The sequence below is a fragment of the Hydra viridissima genome, unplaced genomic scaffold (genome assembly GCF_058129835.1).
Source record: "Hydra viridissima isolate aposymbiotic clone 2 unplaced genomic scaffold, HvirCarnegie_v1 scaffold_15, whole genome shotgun sequence".
Classification (NCBI taxonomy): domain Eukaryota; kingdom Metazoa; phylum Cnidaria; class Hydrozoa; order Anthoathecata; family Hydridae; genus Hydra; species Hydra viridissima.
Window position 1 is genome coordinate 6,819,523 of NW_028324314.1, and position 13,584 is coordinate 6,833,106.

General features: G+C 26.9%; 1 protein-coding gene across 11 annotated transcripts in view; it reads right to left on the reverse strand.

The window, feature by feature from the left end:
• Window positions 1-267: 267 nt before the first annotated feature.
• The window catches only part of LOC149878407 (GATOR2 complex protein WDR59-like), a 55,684-nt gene continuing 42,367 nt past the window's right edge, over window positions 268-13,584 (reverse strand). For 3 of the 11 annotated variants that reach the window (XM_090072452.1, XM_090072450.1, XM_090072453.1), the window contains exons 13-24: window positions 13,309-13,470; window positions 13,023-13,133; window positions 12,708-12,873; window positions 7,223-7,289; window positions 6,958-7,027; window positions 6,726-6,835; window positions 2,536-2,736; window positions 2,311-2,437; window positions 2,013-2,182; window positions 1,319-1,461; window positions 1,078-1,185; window positions 268-963 (exon numbers count right to left, since the gene is read on the reverse strand). In XM_090072452.1, coding sequence (XP_089928578.1) covers window positions 824-963; window positions 1,078-1,185; window positions 1,319-1,461; window positions 2,013-2,182; window positions 2,311-2,437; window positions 2,536-2,736; window positions 6,726-6,835; window positions 6,958-7,027; window positions 7,223-7,289; window positions 12,708-12,873; window positions 13,023-13,133; window positions 13,309-13,470 — 1,575 coding nt within the window. In that variant the 3' untranslated portion in view covers window positions 268-823. Of the gene's footprint in view, window positions 964-1,077; window positions 1,186-1,318; window positions 1,462-2,012; window positions 2,183-2,310; window positions 2,438-2,508; window positions 2,737-6,725; window positions 6,836-6,957; window positions 7,028-7,222; window positions 7,290-10,472; window positions 10,546-12,707; window positions 12,874-13,022; window positions 13,134-13,308; window positions 13,476-13,584 lie in introns of those variants that run through there. The other 8 variants (XR_016447504.1, XM_090072451.1, XR_016447505.1 and 5 more) reach the window with 8 other exon arrangements.

Sequence of the window (13,584 nt, forward strand, 5' to 3'; positions counted from 1 at the left end):
TTATACGAATATGTCTTCTTTATTTGAAACTTCTGGTTATTCTTCTTTAATCAACATTTCTTCTGATTTCTATTCAATTCTTCACTTCTTCTGATTATCAATAATTTATTCTTCTTTTTCTTTTTTGTTATAAAACTTCTTGCTTATTCAAATATTTTTTCATTCTCTCTCTTTAAAATTCCTCTTAAAACTTTCTTAAAAACTCTTTAAAACTTCTTCTCTTTTTGTCCTTCTCCTACTCCTTATTTTATTTTGAGCTTTTTACAATTTTTGGTTGTTTTTCGTTTCGATACCTATTCATCATTTATTTATATGGCAGGTTGATCAGTGTTCGTGTTTACGTCTTTTCCCAGTTGTTTTTAACTTTTCTTCTTTCCATTTTATCATTTACTTACGTGATAGGTTGATGAATCATCGTGTAAGTCTTCTCCCGGTCGCTGTTTTTAACTTTTCTTCCTTTCGCTTCATCATTTAATTATGTGGCAGGTTGAATAAGCCTCTGTGTGTAGGTCTTTTCTCAGTTGTTTTTAACTTAATTCTTTTCGCTTTATCATTTATTTACATAAAAAGTTGATGAGTCATCTTCTATACGTCTTTTCCGATCGTTGATTTTAATTTAACTCTCCCTCCTCACAATATTGATAATTTTCTATAATCTTTAGACATAAACATTTGAAATAAGATACTAAGACAGAAATCATGTTACATGTTATTTGTGAAAACTAATACATAGCAATTGCATTTACTTTTAAAACCTCTTTAAGTCAATAAAACCGAATAATATACATTAATGACGTAGCATAACTTTCTTCTCATTTTTAGTTCACTCGGAAGAGGTAAATTTTCCTATACGTAAACAATAACAACCGCAACCTGATGCGCACCAATCGTGAAGTCTGAACCAACCCATTAAATGAAACATGTGACCACCGTGACCACACACCATACAAAAACTCAAAAGACCTAAAATATAAATATTAAAGTTGGAATTCTTTTTTTTAAAAAAAGTTAATATAGATAAAAGGTGTAAAAAATTTTATTTTCTTATTAAAATTGCAAAATAAAGAAAAATATAACCTCTCACAGACAATTGACAGACAGAACATTTAATGATGATAGAGCGGCATTTGTTACAAAAAGACTCTCTCTGAGAAGATTTACAGGTATTGCATTCCAAACACAAATCTATTTTAAAGATTCAAATAAATAAAAATTCCAAACACAAATCTATTTTAAAGACTCAAATAAAAATTTCAAACTTGTCTAATAAAAATTAGGATTCAAATAAAAAAAAAAAAAAAATTAAAAAAAAAGATACCTAACGTTCTCATTTCTTTCGGAAACTCTGTAACATATTTCATGACTTCCGTGCGTTGTATGTTAAATTTCCAACGATAAAGAAGTTCTCCATAATATCTTTTGAATTGATCATAACGAAAATTTTCTGAGACGTTCAAAAGTCTACGAAGAATATTAACGAAGTATTTATCTCTGAACTCAAAAAACGGAAATTTTTAAAGCGCTAAAAGCAAACTTAAGTTTAAATAATTTAACTAATATAACAACTATTTTGATTTCTTTTCTTAAAGATTCTTTATTGATTTCTTGATGAATCAATGTCTTTTAGTTAAACTGTGTGTTTTTAAAGAGAAAAAATGTCATAAAACTATAAGCAATAATTTAATAAATTTCATTACATAAATGTGGCACTAGTCTAAGAAAGTAAATAACATTTAAAAATTGATTTTGATATTCATGTTCAATCGCAACAACAAAAACTAAGAAAAATAAGGCTTTTAACCTAATAATATTTCAAAATGACCTGGTTAATAAGTTAATTGATATTCCGCAAATAAGTGTAATTGCAACATGATTCCTTTTAAGAAAACATTGAAAGAATGAAGGTTAAAATAAGACAATAAAAAAAAACTTTATAAAACTACGTTATAATTTACAAAACTACAGGGATTGATTCATTTCTTGCTTCTTTCACCTGATAAAAACACACCTACCGGCAATTTTGACTGTGCTGTTTTAAAAGCTCACTCAGTTTATCTATAGATTTTTCTTCAACAAAAGTAGGAGGTGACCAACTTCCTTCACCAACTGAAACTTTATTATAAACATTGAAAGGAAACTCTGGAGATACTTGAAAACCGTCAGAGTAGCATCGTTTCATATTCTAATTAAAAAATTTCAGTACTTTAACAAAAAAAAAAAAAAAAAAAAGTAAAATGCCAAAGGTCAGGTTCTTTCTCAGAAGATCAGGAAATATCAATTTAAAGGAAAATCTTACTATGGAATATATACCTTGTTTTCCTCAACATTTGATCTTAAAATAATGCTTTTAACATCTTCAGGTAACTCTTGTTGAGATAGGATACAAGACATCATGGCTAAAGTCTGTACATCTTTAACACTCTCGTAATAATTGAATCTACAAAAAACTCATCCCTAAAATCCTGTCTATCAAAAAGATGAATGAAAAAAAAAATTATTAGCAATTACTTAGTTTTATCAGAATTTTGAACTCACAATGAATCTACAAGCTTTCTGCCGAATGGATGACATGCCCAAGTTGGACCAAACACAGCGTTCAAATCACCTGTAGGTATTAGATCTGGAGACATTACTTTAGCAAGAAGTAACCACATTTTAACAAGATCTTGGCGACAAACAGATTCAGCAAATTTTGCATTTCGTAAACAAAGATTTGAAGGATCATCACCTGATAATCTGAAAAATGATTTTTTATCATGTTAATTAACTTTAAAATTTAAAGATTGATTTTAGCAAATGTATACACTGGTATACAAAATATACTGGTCTACAAAACTTTAAAAAAAATCAAATCTTTTCTAGACTTGGATAAAATTTCGATTTAGGTAAGTTTTTTTTGCTATTTACAAATCTGAAATTAGTTAAACTGCAGCACCTTAGATTTTTGAAATAATGCCTATAAAAGTTTTGCTTAATTTCTTATATTCAAGGTGAATAAACACAAATCTTATGTGTGAACAATTTATTGCTCTATTACCAGTATATATAAAATTTTATTTAAGTGTTAAACAGTAATAATACTCTATAATATTTCAATTAAATCTGATGCAAATATTATCCATTTAGGCAACTGAACCAAAAGTTTAAAAAAGTCATGTTTATTAAGTTAATCACAATTTAATTTTTAATTGTGATTAACTTAATAAACAGTATTTACCCTTAGAAACAATAGACATCAAAATAACTGTATTCAGAACATTATAATCTAATTTAACCCGCTACACTTTTACATGGTTTTACATGGTTTATTTAAGTTTTACATATCTAATTCTGAAGATAACTAGCATGACATTTTTAAGTAGGAATTTTGCTAAAAATCATATTCAATTACATAAGCAGATGTTCAAAATTATCAAATTTAATGTGGAAGCCCTTTTGTAAAAAGCTCTATATAACCTGATTATAAGATTTTCAATAAAATAAAAAAAAAATTTCAAATTCACTAAAAAAATTTAATATCAAAAAAACTTTTAAAAGAATTATCAATAGAAATTCTAATTTTTTTTAACGAATATCTGGACATCCTAAAGACTTGTTTTTTACCTTCAAAACAACCTCATTTTGGATTTTCATCAAGATGAAATAAGGCTTTGACTCACAATGCTAGCATATTCAAGATTGGTATGCACAGATATTCCCAAACTTGATTACTTTTAATGCATGGCCTCCCTCAAGTTTAGATCTCAACCCAATGGATAATTCAGTATGAAGCGTTCTTTAAACCATACTTATATATTAATTAATTGAAGAAGAAATTGATCAAACCATTGGATGATCTTGATGTCTCCTAGTTCTGTACCACTGAGAAGTCATTCACCGTGTATCTTAATGCATACCAAAAAGAAATGGAAATATCTTTGAGGTCTAACTGTTTTTCTGTTATTATATATACAGGGTGTTCAATAAGTAAAGCACAATTTCATTTCTCTGTTACTAATTAGCCAATGACAATACTTCTAGAATGTTCTTTTTTAAACATACATAAGGAAGGAATATTATGTTGTAGATTGTTATTTTTGAGAATACAGTCATGAAAAATTTTTCTATGGAAGACAGAATTTTCATCATCAAACGCTATTATGGAAGTGGGGCTGAAAGTGCAACAGCAACACTATGAAAGTTCAAACAAGCATATGGTTTAATAGAAGACTCATTCAACACACACAGGGATCAAAAGATTAACTGATAAATTTGAAGAAACAAGCAGTGTTCTCAACCAGCATGAATACCAGTTGTGATGGAATCACTGCATCATGTTGCTTTGAAGATAGGTTGATGCTCCACTCAACAAATTGCAGATGATATAAAATTCCCTAAAACATCCATTTATCATATCCTCTGCAAAAAGCTTTAACTATTTTCTTACAAGTTGATTATGCTACAGGAGTTGAAAGCAACAGACTTACCATTTTGACTCCATTTTACTAGTTAACTGCTTAAAAACAAGGAACTTTAGGACTCTATATCAATGGCAAAATAAATGCAAAGAACTACATTATTGGTCTAAAAAAGAAATTAGTTAATTGCAATGAGCAAGCAACAGAAAACAATTCAAAAGAAAAGACAGCTACAGTCATCAACAACTTAGTGGCCTGTTTGGAAACTGTTGTGCAAGAAAATGGAGGTCATTTCAAGCATCTATTTTAAACTACAAAAAAAAAAATTCTAATTTAAGTTTTTGAAATAAAATTTATTGTAGCTTGATTATTTTTTCTTTTCTTGATTATTTTTTCTTATGTTAAATCTGTGCATTACTTTTCGAACACCCTAAATATTTTCAATAAATATTGTTACTTTCAAAAAACTGAGTTTTGAAGAATCTGGAAACCTTTTCAAACTTTTTTTGAATGGTCACCGCTTTGTCTGGCTTTGAATTGTCAGGGTTGATGAATTGTTGAAAGGAAACTTTTTAAGAAATATCAAATTTTCAATTTTTAATAAGTTTGGAGTAATTCTGTAGGTGTAAATAATGACATGTCTAGGGAACTTCCATGATTTTTAAACCTCGTCTGCCAATCAAATACTATTGTCATAATTGGATTCCTTTTACTGTGATTTGTTAATAGTGGGCAATAAAAAATCTAGTGTTAAATATAGTGGTATATCCTGCATATTATCTTTGTATCTAATGATCTTAAGATCTTTAGATACAAAGTTTGCAAAATTATGAATGGGAACCCCATATGCTCTTCATGAATGAGCAGGAAGCTCTTCAACTGAAATTTGACTTACATTTGCTAGCTCAATAAGTTTGATAAAATTGTCAGCCATATCAATCAAGTATGAGTAATTTTGGTTGAGAAAAATTAACATTAAACCATGATGGAATGGATTTCAAGAGAACTGACTGTCTAACCTTTTGCAGTTAGATGAGGAGGTAAGTATCTTCTTATAGTTAGAAACTTAGCGAAAATGTAACCAAGTATGTAAAAAATATAAAACCATTTATATAAAAGTTAATTTAACAAAATTTTATTATAATATTGACACGTTTACTGACAAAAGTCATTAAATTGGTGGTCTTAACTGAGATTTTAAGTGGTCTACACTTAAGTTCTTGATTTAATGTGATCTAAATTAAAACCATGATTGCAAAAGTTAAGAATTTATAGTTCTTTGATTCTTCATATTCTAAAAAATTTATTTTAAAAAGAAATCTGTTTGATTCAATACAATTGAGAACTATGCTAATAAATAAAAAACAAAAAAATAATACACTTGAGAACTATACTATCTAACAAATATTTAGAAATAATATAAAAAAATCTCAATTGAGGTAGAATTATCCAGTTTAAAAACTAGACTTAATATTCTATAGCTATTAATGCTACATTCTAAAATACAAATAATTTTCTTATTGTTATAATTTTCTTCATCATTTTAAAAACTTACTAAATCAATCAACTGTATATCAATCCACTGTATATCAAATAACAATTAAGAATATTTAACATTTATGAAAAATTTTAAACATTTAAAAACCTCTCATCTTATATTATTTTATTATCTTTTTTATATTTTATATTTTACTACCAAAATAATTACCTAAGTGATACTTCACTAAGCATTCTGTAAATGTGACACTAAGCATGTAGTAAAAGGTCAAATAAAGACTGTCCAGAATGAAAATAGAATTTGAGGTATGTGAAATATTTCAAGAACCACTTTTGCAAGTAGAAATGAGAAAATTCATTTTAAACATATGGCTTAAAATTGTAATAATCCAATTAACTTGCTAGCAAAAAGTACAAAGTTCAAAGGAAAACTGTCAGTCATATCATCAAATTGTTGATTGAAAATAACAAATTGGAAAGTAAGTTGAGAAACCAGCAAAGAGGTCCATCAAGTTTAAGTCTTGATGAAAAAGTGATCAGAGGGATTGATGCAAATCCAAAGTACTCATGTACCAAAACTTCTCAAATTTGAGAAAATGAAAAAAAAATTATCAAAAATAAACAAATGAAAAAAAAGCTTCTCAAACTTGCTTTAAAACAATGAAAAAAAAATTATCAAAATTGATTAAATGGTTCTGGAAGTATTTGAAAAATCTCTAGGTCATTATCATTTGGGACAATCTTTATGATATCTATCAACAGCATTGAACTAAGTTTTGGTAACAAAAAAAGAGTTAGAAACATTAATGGAAAAGGTATAAAATTATAAACCTGTATGTTTGTGCAAGTTCTTTGGAAACAGGCAAAAGTGATGATGTATCTGTAACATATACCAGACCGACTGACTTTAATTGTTTATATGAACCAGTTCCATTTTCATTCTTTTTCAAAGGTTACATAAAATATAGTGAGACAAAAATGGAAAAGTTAGGAAAAAAAACAATAATATATCTAAGTCTTTTCAAGAATCTATTTATAAAAAATTAATAAACTATCAACATACATAAACTGAAGAGTCAAATGGACCATCATCAGATATTTTCTGATAATAAGCATGAAGCGCAGATAGTGACCTGATAATTAACAACAAATAAGTAAATCTACATTTAGATTTAAATTTTTTTGACTGTCATATTATCAACAAAAAAAACATTTAAAAGGTCTATTAAGACCTTTTAAAGCATTTTATTTGTAATTAAATACAAAATATATGTAAATATATAAATGTATGCATCTAAATAAAAAATTAAAAAAAGAAATTAACAAACCGTAATGTTCTTTCAGCAGATATAATATTACTAAACTTTGCTGGTCTTGCAAACACAACTAAGCGATCTGAAAAAAACAACTTTTTGCATGTATGTGTTTGTGTGTATATACATACAAACATACATACATACATACATACATACATATATACATACATACATACATACATACATACATACATACATACATACAAACAAACAAACATACATACATACATACATACATACATACATACATACATACATACATACATACATACATACATACATACATACATACATACATACATACATACATACATACATACATATATATATATATATATATATATATAGATATATATATATATATATATATATATATATATATATATATATATATATATATATATATATATATATATATATATATATATATATATATATATATATATATATATAAGGCAAATAGTAAGTACATAAGAGGATTTCTGATGTTTTTTGTTTTTTCCTTCTCTTTTTTTTAATTAAAAAGACCATATTATTATTATCATTAGTCCTAAATATTTTCTTTAAAGTCTACAGTTATATGAGCCATTTATTTTGTAAGCCCGTTTTTCAAAAAAAGCTAGAAATCACATAATTTACATTTAACTTAGTGTGTACTTTTTATTTATAAACAATTTACAGTAAGTATTTAAACATAAACATATGCTTTGATCAATTTAAAATTTGTTAATAAATGAAATTGCATAACAATTGATTATGAAAATGGTGTAAGTCCATTTTCTTTAGAATTACTCATTAAGAACTTATAAAAAGTTTATCAGTCAAATTACGCAAAAGCATAATTTGACGGATAGGATAGAATGAAAAAACCGTTAGCCACAGAAGTGCTTAAAATTGCATGGTTTAACATGTCCCAAGAATTTGTGTAGTTGCAAATCAGCAAAATATTTGTCTAAAACGCATTGTTATCAGTATTGATTTGACAGTATCGAACTGTAGTCCCGGTATCTAAATTTATAACATTTTTTACAATTATTTACTTTTATTTTATAAAAAATGGATAATTTCATGTTAATATCAGATAGTGATACAGGTAGGAAGTAATAATAAATTATTATTTTACTATATTTTAAGATATCTATTTTATTCTATTGTAAATAAAAAATCACACAGAAATAAAGCCCATGAATATAAACAAAAGAAGAGTCTTACGATTGGAGGATTAGGATAATTCAACTAATAAAAACACATGTTTAAAGAAAATTACAAAAAGAAGAAGAATTATAGAGCTAGAATGTTCATCAGATGAGGATGTTTCATATAGCCAAAACTTCGATTCTGCAAAAGAAAATGAAGGGCAATATGTCCAAAGAATAAGTAAAATTAAGCGAAATTCTGGACAAGAATATTGTACAAAAAACGGCAAAATTATTTCAGAAAAAAAAAATTTGAAAAAAAAATTGTAACTGTTTAAAAAATGTGAAGCGTATTAATGAAGCAGAACATAAAAAAATTTTTCAACAATTTTGGAATATGAGCGACTTTGATAAACAAAACTTATTTCTCTTTGAGGACTAATGTGCATAAATTTCACTTGAGCACTCCTCATGAAAACATTTTAGTATATAAGAAATTTTTTATAAATACTTTCAATATATCTACGGGACGAATTGATCGCATCTTAAAAGCAAAAGATAATCCAAAAGACATGCGTGGGAGAATGGATGGTTTATGTATGTGTGGGACGAAATTACTGCTTCTAGGGGATTACAGGAAATTGCATCTTGTTGCCTGAGACATTTACAAAATATAACGACCCAAAATCATGTTATAGCTTACAGTGATATGTGCACTGAGCAAAATCGAAATATTCAAATGGCATTGATGTGGTTAAGAGTTTATCAGTCCTCAGAAAATAAAATTGAAATCATCAACCATAAAATTTTGCTTTCTGGGCATTTGTATTTACCAAACGATGCAGATTTTGGTGTTATAGAAATGGCATTACGAAAAAAGAATTTCTTGTACACTCCTGAGGATTATTATGAGATAATAAAACAATGTCAACAAAATAATAATTTTAATTTGTACAAAATGAAACGTGAGAATTTTATTTCAATAAAATATCTAGAAAATGTAATTCAAAAAAGAAAAAAAAATACTGAAGGAGAAAAGGTAAACTGGCTGAAAATATGTTGGCTGTGGTTTTATAAAAATGCACCATATACTATTTTATATAAAACATCGATGGAGGATATGGAATTTTAGACTTATCACCAACCATTCGAAGGAGACTACCAAAATTTGAAAGAATCGCGTTAAAGTCTTTGTATATAAATGCCACACCCATTAGACACAAAAAATATGAGGATATGATGCAGTTATTGCCTTATATACCTCCTGTGCATCAAAATAATTTCAAAACACTTCCACATAATGAGTCTACATAAAAACCAGTAACTAATGTTAAGCTCGTTTAACATTGAGAATTAAAAAAAAAACCTATTTTACTTCTTGTTATTATTTTTTTTATAAAGAAAATCAGAACAAAACAATGTATTTCAAGTGAAAATTAATTTTTGATCATTGAAATTTATTGATTTTTACAATTCAATAATTATGAAAGTGGTGTAAGTCCATTTACAACCCTGAAAGAAAATGTTATTTTAGTTAAATTCACATGCAAGTCATTTATGTAATCAAATTACACATTTCTAAATTAGTAGAGACAATGCCAAACTTAGTACAATTTATGCATATTTTTTAATCAACTAAAATGCTAACCTTTAAATATCTCGAAAGCAGAAAAAATGGACTTACATCACTTTCAAAATAAATGGTCCATATGTATGATTACTGGTTTAATCACTATGACATTTTGAGCCAGCAATATGATGCAAAAAAATTAGTTCTGCCAACTGTTAATATGAGTATTTTTTGCTCAGTTTAACATTAAAAAATCAAATTTGGAAAAAATAAATATTCAATATTTTGTTGAACTTCTTTATATTGCTCAATCTTCTAATTTATTTGACTTATATATTCCAAAACATTCAGAACATTTCAAATGGTTTGAGTTGATAATCAAGCATCAAAATATCCTTTAACATTTGCATATAGAAATTTTCAGGTTTACTTAAACTTCTTAAACCTTAACCAGTTGTTTATCTTTGATACCCAGCCTAATCTTGCTTTATGGAGTGTTAAGCAAGTTGAAATGGTTTGGAAACATCTTAGCTATTTTACATTCACTTTTTATTACCTTGATGTAATTTTATGATGATATTTCATTCTTTGAGCATAGTTTCTTTGTGCCATTTTTTGAGGATATTTACCTAAAAATAATAATTTTTAGTGTAAATATAGTTTATACAAAAGATATTTCATAGTATTTGTAGTTGTAAATCACAAATACATTTTATCTGCAATGTTATCAAATTGCTGTAAAATCAACATTGGGATGTCATTAATTGACAGTTGGCCTAATACTTTTTTGCATCAAATTAGTGAATAGCTATTTTCATAGTGATATAGATTTTATACATAATTTAGTACATTATATTTAAGTCAAATTTAAAAACTCATTTCTCATTTCTCTCTCTTTGACAATACAAAATGTGCAAATCCAATAATCAAATTTGTATTTTTATTTAAATGAAAAACAGTAAATTAAACAGTAGCAACTTTTGTTTAACTGCATGTAGAATTACCAATAAAGACTGTAGTAGTGACAGTTGTAGTGACTATATTTGTATTTTAAAAACACATTCTCTTTTTGCTAAAGTTTGTGTTTTATTTATCTATTATCAAGATTAGTGTTGTTATCAACTTCAACTAAATCGACTAAAAGTTGACTAGTCAAAGGTCAAAATTAGTCGGTTTTGAAAAATCAAGTATTCAATCTAATCGACTATGGGTTTCCTATTTACTGACTAAAAGTCAATTTAGTCGGTTAATCATCCTAACATCCTTATTTCTATTTTTTCACTTGGTTTATTTTTTCAACCTTCAATAGTGTTACAATGTTGACCAATTAGTAAAGAGACTTTATTAAGTGGTTTATCTTGTAAAGACAAGTTACTTATAAAGATTGAGCCATGCTCAAGAATATCCTTCATAGCGGTTTTTTTAAGTCAACCAAAATATCTGACCATTGAAACTAATTTGCTGTATCACACAAACTTATCTCTTAGCTTACTGTATGTACCACCACTTTATTAATATGTTTCCTTTTTCTCAATAAAGTAACCAGTTGATGCTTTTTAAAACAAAATGTTAAGTAATGTGTTATGGTAATCAAATAAGGATGCAAAAAAGTTTTATAAACCTGCCACTCCAAAAAAATTTTAGCCGCCCCATCTGTCCCCACCTATCTATGCCGCCGTTTTTTGTTAACTAAATTTTTGTTAATTTTTTGTTTTAATTGTTGAGAAAAATGATATAAAGTGCCCATCTGTTGTTTTTTTTTTCTTTACTTTGTGATAGTAATTTCTGTTTTATTTAGTTTGTTTATTCTATTTTAATTCATCTAATTGATTAAATGAATTAAAATTGAACAAAGAAAATGCTCTTGATATAACAACAGCATGTACTATTAAAATAGTATTACATACCACTTAGACTTTTTGTTTACTCTCTTAAAGTTCTATTTTTTTCTTAGCATCTAAAAAAAAAATTGGCAAGTAACATTAAAATATATGATTATAATAAAAATTTTTATTTAAGTATTTCAACTGAATCAACTTTTAGTCAACTTAGTTGATTTTAAAAGTGCATTAGTCAATTTTGGTCAACTTTGAAAAATAAAATCAATTTAGTTGACAGTCAAATAATTTCAAAGTTGTAACAATACTAATCAAGATCCCTAGAATCAGAAAAATGAGCTTAAAAGTCTCTGTTCTTATTACTTATATATTCCTCTTCAAGATTCAAAATCTTGAAGAGGAATATATAAGTAATAAGAGCAGAGACTTTTAAGCTCATGCATTCTGATTACCAAGAGATATAAACAAGGACATATTCTTCCTCAATTTTTGTTATTTAAGAATCTTATTGTCATAAAAAATGAGAATTAGAGAAACTGATAGAACATTTTTCATGATGCCAAAAAAGAAAAAAGAAAAAAAAGGAAAGAGTTATATTGAATTAAAACCAAGAGAAACTTAAATTTAAGTGGGAGTGATGGAGCCAAAGACTTAATTTTCCATAAAAAGCCGGTATATAAAATTCTCAGAACTTAGTTGAATTTACAATACTTTAGCTCTTCAACACTAATCCCAGAGGAATATTGATTGAATATCAGAATTATGAAAAAAGTTTAAACTTTAAATGCATTAAAAGTTAAATTTTAAATTTTAAAAATTGCTTTTGTACCATCATTACTCTTTAAAAACAAACTGAGAAAAGTTTGAAAGATAAGCCTACAAATGGGACACCTTAGATACATTAAATAGGTAAAACTTTATTTTTATTAACTAATGGTATTAAAAACTCTTACCACCAACACCACAAAACCTTGCTCCACAAGTCCTTGGAAAAGGTACTGTGTAATCCAAGGAGCTGTAGTCTGAACAACTATCCCCTTTTCTGAATGTAAATGATGATGATGATGATGGTAAGATATCTGCTGGTGGTGTCATTGGTGTACTATTCTCATCATTTATCTATTTTAAACAAATAAGTTTCTGAGAACTAAGATTAACTTTCTGTAATTACTTTTATTACAAATATTAACTTTGAAATAAAAGGTAATTTTATTTGAAAAATGTACGAATTAAACTTTTAAGTAAAACCAAACAAATTATAAGTATACCACTGAGTTCTGAAACTTAAAATCCTCAATTTGCTGCTTTAAGTAGCGCAAACAAGGTTCCAAACAGGGACGATTAAACTTTACATGCTGTAATGACAAATCCTCAAGGCCCTAAAGAGATAAAAATAAAGTGTTACAAAAGCAGCAAAACAGAAATATCTTCAACGAATTAGTCAAAATTCCTTAAAAATAAAATTGTTTAAAAATCATATTATTTAAAGAGTTCTATGGAATGATAACACATATTTATAAGTAGTTAAACATATTTATAAGTAGTTACACATACTTTTAATATTTTATTCTGCCACTCTACGCTAGTTTTAGAACTTTTTGAAAACTGGAAGTTTGGTGCAACTTTAACAGGATATGAAACAGGGAAACAAATTTCAAGCTTAATTGGGCCATCCAGATTTGTTGCCACTGAACATCTTCGATGTTCTGAATTCATCTATACTTAAATAAAAACATTAAAACTTAGTGCAGAAATCACTAGTGAAATTTTAAAGAAATCAAGGTTTTTTTTCTTGTGTCATAAATTGATCATAAATTGAACTTTCATTGG